Source organism: Arachis duranensis, chromosome 1 (genome assembly GCF_000817695.3).
Source record: "Arachis duranensis cultivar V14167 chromosome 1, aradu.V14167.gnm2.J7QH, whole genome shotgun sequence".
NCBI classification, from domain to species: Eukaryota; Viridiplantae; Streptophyta; class Magnoliopsida; order Fabales; family Fabaceae; genus Arachis; species Arachis duranensis.
In genome coordinates, this window is record NC_029772.3 from 51259842 (window position 1) to 51268135 (window position 8294).

The 8294-nt window shown below is 36.3% G+C and overlaps 1 protein-coding gene across 1 annotated transcript; it reads left to right on the top strand.

The window, feature by feature from the left end:
• Window positions 1-753: 753 nt before the first annotated feature.
• On the top strand, window positions 754-4639 carry LOC127748375 (vignain-like). Its single transcript, XM_052262747.1, is given in 6 exon segments — window positions 754-994; window positions 3108-3256; window positions 3709-3835; window positions 3870-3912; window positions 3914-3983; window positions 4571-4639. Coding segments are annotated over 6 exon segments (699 nt in total).
• Window positions 4640-8294: the final 3655 nt, after the last annotated feature.

Here is an 8294-nt window from a genome sequence, read left to right on the forward strand (position 1 = left end):
GGCGGCTGGGTGACAACGCTGCTTCATCTTCTCTCTCGAATCTCTATCTCTCTTTCCGCCTTCCTCTCTCGCGCACAGCTCCATCGGGAAGACGACGGTGGCATCAAGACACGGTGGTGGCGCAGCAGCAGTTTCCCCTCCTGTCTTCTCTCTTCCCCATTGCAGCCTCACTCTAGGATCTCTCTCTCTCCCTTTTCTTTCTTACTTCTGATTTCTGTTGCTGTGTGTTAGCATGTTAGAAGAAAGGGAAAGTGATGTGGCGGTGGTAAATGGCGGTGGAGATTAGGATTTTGTGTGTGTTTTGAAATTAGGGTTAAGATTGAGGCAGTTGAGATAATTATAATAAAATTTAGGGATAGTAGAGTAAATTAAAAATTAATTTTAATCCAACACTAATATTTATAAAAGTACTACATTAATTATTAATTTATAAATTTATTTTTAAATAAATACTTTAATTCAATAACTAGAAATAATTAAATTAATTTCCTTTAAATCATAAAATAAAATTCTAAAATCTAATTATTCAAATTAAAGCAGATAAAATTCTCATTATTTTTCAATCACTAAAATTTAAATTACTAATAAAAAAGTACTCAATTAATATAAAAATTTCTAAAAATATATTATGGAATAAATAAAATAAATCATAAATAGTTGTGTTTTTAAAATATGGGATCTTACATTGTATGTGCTTTGAACTTTGAGTGTCTTCCAACACCGCATCACCATCTCAAACTGAAATTAACTATGATGGAGCTTCCAATCACGGCGACGGATCTGCCTGCGGTGGCTGTGCCGCTGCGGTGCTGCGTGGCTGTGAGGGTTGCGGAAAGATGCAGCGGCTACGGGGACGGATGTGGGGACTGCGTGGCTGCAGTGGCGGCAGAGACTGCCATGGTTATGGGGTGGGGCTGCAGTGCTGGGTGGCTGGAGGCTAGGTTTAGTTCGTTGATGCTGTGTAGTTTCAGAGAGGAAAGGATCGTGGTGCTGGGTGAGTGTGGGTGTGGTTGCGTTGGTTTCCTTAGCTTCTTTAGTTTTAGGGTTTTGACGTTTGTTTGCTTTTTTTAAAAGCACAAAACTTAATAATCATTAAGTTCAAATGATTAAAACTGTGACTATAGATCCTTTTAGATTAACTCTCAAAACTGTTATCATAGACCATTTTAGATCACCCATCAAAACCATGACCATAGACCCTTTTAGGTCACCCTTTCAAAAAACCGTGACCATAGACCCTTTTAGGTCACTCCCCAAAATCGTGACCATAAACACCTTTAGGTCACCCCCCAAAATCGTGACTATAGACCCTTCTAGGTCACCCCTAAAACCGTGACCATAGACCTCTTTAGGTCCCCCCCAAAACTGTGACTATAGACCCCTTTAGGTCATCTCCCAAAACCGTGACCATAGATCCCTTTAGGTCACTTTCAAAACTGTGACCATAGACCCTTTTAGTTCACCCTTTTGAAAAATCGTGACCATAGACCCCTTTTTGGTCACTGTAAAAAACTATAACCATAAACCCCTTTAGGTCACCCCAAAAAACCGTGATCATAGACTCTTTTAAGTTACCCCCCAAAACTGTGACCATAGACCCTTTTAGGTTACCTCCCAAAACCGTGACCATAGACTCTTTTAGGCCATTCCAAAACCGTGACCATAGATCTCTTTAGATCACCTCCAAAACCGTGACCATAGACCCTTTTAGGTTACCCTTTTTTGAAAAAATCGTGACCATAGACCCTTTTTTGTCACTGTAAAAAACCGTGACCATAGACCTTTTTAGGCCACCCCCAAAACCGTGACCATAGACCCCTTTAGGTAACCCCCAAAACCGTGACTATAGACCCTTTTAGGTCACCCTTTTTTGAAAAATCGTGACCATAGACCCTTTTTGGTCACTGTAAAAAACTGTGACCATAGACCCTTTTAGGTCACCTCCAAAACTGTTACTATAGACCCCTTTAGATCACCTCCCAAAACCGTGACTATAGACCCTTTTAGGTCACTCTTTTTTAAAAAACCGTGATCATAGACCCTTTTTGATCATTGTAAAAAATCGTGACTATAGACCCCTTTAGGTCACCCCTCAAAACCATGACCATAGACCCTTTTAGGCCACCTTTTTTAAAAAAACCGTGACCATAATTTTTTTTTTGTCACGCTGAAAAATCGTGACCATAGAGAGTCTATGGTCACGATTTTTTACCGTGACCAAAAAAACTGTGGCCATAGACCCAAAATATTGTAGTGTTTTCTTCAAACACTTAAAGTTTGACTAAAATTCATATTTATTTTCAAAATGAAAAAAAAAAACTGAAACTTGATAACTAGTTTCATAAGTAGATAAGATCAAGTTTCTAATATTATATGTCGTTTTAATTTGCCATATATAAATGTAAGCTGAGACAAAGTGTTAAAGCCATACACAAACTTTTTTGGCTTACAATTTTCAAAAATGTTTTGCATAATTGCATCTATATCAATAATTCAGTACAATAATCTCTACAAAGACTAGGTTTGAGAGAGAATGAATGCTTTTCTTTTGAAAATTCAAACTAAACATATCATAAACGATTAAATCTGTTTCTGAAATGTGTCCTCATCATTGGGAAGTGACGGCTAGCAATTTGAGCAATCCCAGCTAAATGAGAACGAATGAATGCTATTGAATCCCAGTATATAACTATTGAATCCCACCTCCATGTATATTCCATTCTCACTTTCCTCCATATAAAAGCGGTAAGGTTTCTCTTTTTCCGTCTTTATTATTTAAAACACAAAGAGATACTAGTTAGAGATAACATATTTTTGTATTTTTTTATTCTTATTAAAAATTGATATATTATATATACAACTACACTTTTACACATGTATTTGATTAAATAATAATATGTCAATAAAAATAATTATTTTTTATATTTATTTCATAAATAATTATTTAAAAAAACAAATATAATTAAACGATTTAGTAAAATATTTTACACTGTTAATACAAAAATCTTAAATTCATACGATTAACTACACCATACATACAATGTACGTATTATTAGTGTATAACAAAAATTCTAACCCTTGTAAAAAACACTGATATAATAATGTAGGCAAAGAAGGCAGTAGTGTTAAACTGTCAATGGATGGACATGAGAGTGTATCGACGAACAATGAGGCGGCATTGCTGAAAGTTGTTGTCAACCAACCTGTGTCTGCTGCCATTGAAGCCTCGGGATCTGACTTTCAATTTTACTCTGAGGCAAGTTTATTTATTATTGAGTAATGCTACTTTTAAACGACTGTTTAATTTTCAAAAAATTTTAATAATCAAATGATCAATTTTTAATTTTTTTTGTTAGACAAATTAATCTTTCAATTAATTCTGGATGAAAAATTAAATAAATTAGTCTTTATTATTATTTAATAAAAATATAATAATTTTTTTATATAAACAAACAATTTGATATAAAAATATATTTGTTTAATAAAATAAAAATTTATTAAACATTAAAATATTCTTAAAATTTTGTAAAAACTAATTTGGAGCATTATTTATTATTATTATTTAACACTGCATATGGTTACAGTAGATTATTTAAATTTAAAATTTTAAATCATAAATTTAAAATTTTAAAATTAATTAACTAAATATTGATTTTCTATGGGCTGTTGGAAGTTGGAACTACATTAATGTTTGCAAGATTATTGCAGGGAGTATTTAATGGGGCATGTGATACAAACCTAGATCATGGGGTTGCAATTGTTGGGTATGGAACAACAAAAGACGGATACAAATATTGGATAGTGAAAAATTCATGGGGACTAGAATGGGGAGAACATGCCAGGTCCAAGAAAAAAGGAATGGGGAGAACATGGCTACATTAGGATGTAAAGGGGCATATCCCGCAAGCATGGTCTGTGGCATTGCAGTGGAGGCTTCCTACCCTATCAATCTACTAACCGTTTACCATCCTCTCTTAGATTGTGTTTGTTTACAGACACACAATATTAAAATAGAGACATAAAAATATAAAATTGTATTTAATAAATAAAACGGGCCTGCTACACATACAAGCCTACAAGCAAACAAGTTGGCCCAACCCAAACAGAAATTACGTGCATGAAGAGAGACAAGATAGCGCGTCAAAATCACGCGCTCAACATTCGAACGGTTACGTATGGAAGACTCTTCCACTTCTTCCACTTCTTCCATTTCTCAAGGCGCTTTCAAAACAACGAAACCCTCTCATTTTCGAGCGAAAATCAAGTTTCAAAATATAGAAATCGTAGTTCGAAAACTGCATCAAAACACCATCAACCTCTCTGTGAAGAATCTGAAGAAAAAACAAACCAAGAATACTCAACGTAAGTCCATTAAAATACTGTATATTTTACTTTTCTTCTACGTCGTTCTTCTAGGGTTTACTATTACTCTTGCTTCTTTGTTACACTGTTCTAAGTTATACGTCGTTCTTCTAAGTTATACGTCGTTCTTCTAAGTTCTACGTCGTTCTACATTGTTATTCTAAGTTCTCCTGCTATTTTTGTTGATTTTTGGGGGTTTATTCTGTAGATTCGGGGGTGTAAACTGCTTAACCTTGAAATGTGGCTTGATATTGAAGCATGGTTGAGTGATATCTGACTGATATCTATATGGATGTATCTGAATAATATCTATGGGTGTATCTCACTGTAATCAATGGGTGTATCTTGTTTGACATCTTTGGGTGTATCTGAATAATATCTATGGGTGTATCTCACTGTTATGAATGGGTGTATCTTGCGAATATCTTTGGGTGTATCTGACTCATATATATGGGTGTATCTTACTGTTATCAATGGATGTATCTTAATTGTTATCAATGGGTGTATGTGAGTCATATATATATGGGTGTATATTACTGATATCTTTGGGTGTATTTTTAGTTTCAGAGAAAATGACAGCAAGAAACCAAACTAAAGACCTGAAATTGCCACACATCTCCTGAATGATAAGTTCAGAAACATGACTGAGGAGAAGAAGGCAATTGTGAGGGATCTTGGATTCGGTGGGTATGCACATCCCACCACTGAGGGTGGATCACCAACTCTTAAGGGAGCTGGCAAACAACTTCAAACTTGGGGAGAACAAACTGAAGACAGGATATGGTTCTTTCCATATAACCCAAAAAAAAATAGGTAATGCGCTTGGCATCAATGCAACAGGTAATTAGCTCAAAATTATACATGCATATTAAGTTGTTGCTTGGGTGTATATTAACCTGATGCTTGGGTGTATTTGAACCGACTTGGATGCTTTGTTGTCTTCCTTTTTGTAGGAGATCTATTTCCTGAGAAAGTTGACTATAAGAAACTTTCTGATGATGACAAAATAATTTATAGAAGATTCCAGGGTAAGACCCTCAAAAGTCTTACCGATGAAATGATGGAAATCGGCGTTGGCAACGAAGAGGAACGCCTGATGTTCAAGAGGATATTCATCCTCTACATACAGATGGCGTTCCTTTTGCCAACGACGATAAACAAAATATCGCCCGTGCACCTGGTCCCGATTTTTAAGATGGATGGCATAGAGGAGAGAAACTGGGGGGGCATGTTTTGACCTTCATGATCAGGGGCATAACAGACTACCAGGAGAAGAAGAAGAAGGCAATCAATGGCTGCCTCTTCGCCCTGATGATAATCTACTTTCACCTTTCAAAAAACAAAGGCAAGAACAGGGTTGAAAGACCACCAAAGCCATGGATTGCCAACTGGACTAAGGAGCAGTTGGTGGAAAGAATGAATGCAGAGAGAGAGGAAATTTTGGTGAGTAATCATAATAAGTTGGTGTATTTTATTTACCCGAATGGTGCTAACTAAAATATCTCATGTTTCAGGGGATTCTGAATTTGGCAGAGACAAAAGAAAAAATGAGAAAAAAACAAAAAAAAAAACAAAAAAAACAAGAATTAAAAAAAACAAAAAAAAGGAAGGCGAGCCCAACATCGTCTTCGGAGACAGAAACTACTGACAGTGACACTTCTACCTCTGAGTCTGAGGCTCAAGAAGACTCGGAGGATTCGGGAATTAAACACCCCGGCAAAAAAGGGAAAAAGTAAGTACCATACTTGGGTGTAATTTATTTTTCGGTTTGGGTGTATTTTGTTTGTCCACGTTGGGTGTATGTAGCTTATTAAGCAGGGTGTGTTTCGTTTGCTGTTTTGGGTGTATATTGTATATTTAGTTGGGTGTATCTCGTGAATCCATTTGGGTGTATTTTTAGTATGTTCTAAATGACAATTGTTTGCCTTCCAGAATGGACTCAAGAAAAAGAAAGCAGAGGGAAGAGGAGTCAGATTCTGATTCAGAATCTGAATCTGAACCAAGTGATGAGTAATGTCCTGAAATTATTACTCCTTTCTTTTGGCTTCTTTATAAAGATTTTGTGTATTAACTGAGGTGTCTTTTATTGACTTATAGGAGCGAAGAATCATCTCCTGCGGAGAAGGAGAAGAAAAAGAAAGAAACAAAAACAACACCAAAAGAGTAAGCACTTCTTTCATTAATATTCTGTGATAAAATTAATTTTTTATTTCTGATTGGTACTATTTTTTTTTTCCACCCAGAACACCACAAAAAAAGAAAAAAGTAGTTGTGGAGGATTCACCTCCTGAAGAAGATCAATACTTTTATGGGTATAGTACCTCGTAAGCTATACTACGGTCTATCATCGTAATTATTTTTGTTAACGTCTTATTTTATGAATGTAGTGAGACATATGAAATATCGAGTGACGAACTTGATGAATTGCTAGGGGAAAACATTCATAAATCTGCTGCAGAGGAGTATGTCTTGCTGTGCTGTGTATTTGAGATTTTCGTGTCTTTTGTTTGCTAATAATTGTATCTTGTTTCGCAGGGACAACCAAGCTGACCTGCGATCGACAGAAGGTCGCTATGTGTCCTCTGAAACGTAAGAAGCTTTATTATTTAATAAAATCTTGTTATCGTGATTTGGATGTATTGTGTGAAACAATATGGGTGTATTTTGTGGATCAAGTTGGGTGTATCTTGTTTACTAAGTTGGATGTATATTTCGTTTGAATAACATGAAATCTGTTTAGACTACCGGCTGTGAATTTGGGAAGTGATGATCCTTCCTCTCAAGGACGCACAGAACAGAGTAGTGTAAACCAGCCGTCTCAGAGCATGTAATTTCTCTTTCAAATAACCGTTACTTTTGTTCTTCTAATAACTTCTACTTCTAATTCTGTATATATTTTTTTTAGAAAAAAAAGCCCTTTATTATTTTATTCAAGAAAAAAAAGGCAGCAAAAAAAAGCAAAAACTGCAAGTATGTAAGTTCTCAAAAAACAAAGCCCGTCTTCTTTTTAGATTGTTTGGGTGTATTTTTTGACCTTCTTTGGGTGTATTTTAGGTTGACTCCGGATGATTCGAATATGATGGTTGTTAGGGAACAAACGCAGTCGGAAGCGCTTGCAATGTGAGTTTTCCAAGAATATTTCAACCTTATAAGCTTATTATTTTCAAATACGTTGTTAACCTTTCATTTTTATTCTTGTTTAGAGTCCCGATCCAGTTTTTTGTGTCGCCATCCCAGCAAACAACCACTGACGCAGATTCCGAACCAACCCCTATGCTACAGATTGAAGGAGCTAGAGAAACGTAAGAAAATAGTATTGGGTGTATATTTGTTTAGGGTTTGGGTGTATATTTGCTATGAGTTTGGGTGTATACTCTTCCTGATCGATTTTGTGCAACTGTGCAGCACTCCTGAAACCCCCAAACAACATCAAGAAACAACACCCAAGCTTCCCCCAGCTCCAACAAAAATGTAAGTTAATTAGACTAAAATCAATCTTTGCTTGTCATCCGTATATTCTTATTCTTACTCTTATTCTTATACATAATGATGCAGTCATCCAGACGTCGAGGACGCTGCTGCCCTATTGATGATGGCACGGACAGCAGCCTATGTTCCTAAAACAGATCCGGGGATGCCATCATTCAGCCTCGGATTGACAGATTCAAGCCAGGAGGGGGCGTCGACGCAGGAGACAGAAAGGGAAAAATCTCCAGAAACTGCAACTATGCTAGAACAATTGGACAGTTTGGTCCAAAAGTTAGCAAGCAGTGCGTCAAAGGGAAAAGACAAAAGTCCACAAATTCGGAGGGAGACTGGGGGAGAAAGTTCTGCAAAGTTTGAAACCCCGGGGGGAATAAATCAAATTCCGGATGATATGAAACAAAAGTGCTACATCTGGGGGACGAGACTGAAGGAAGATGCAAAGGGCA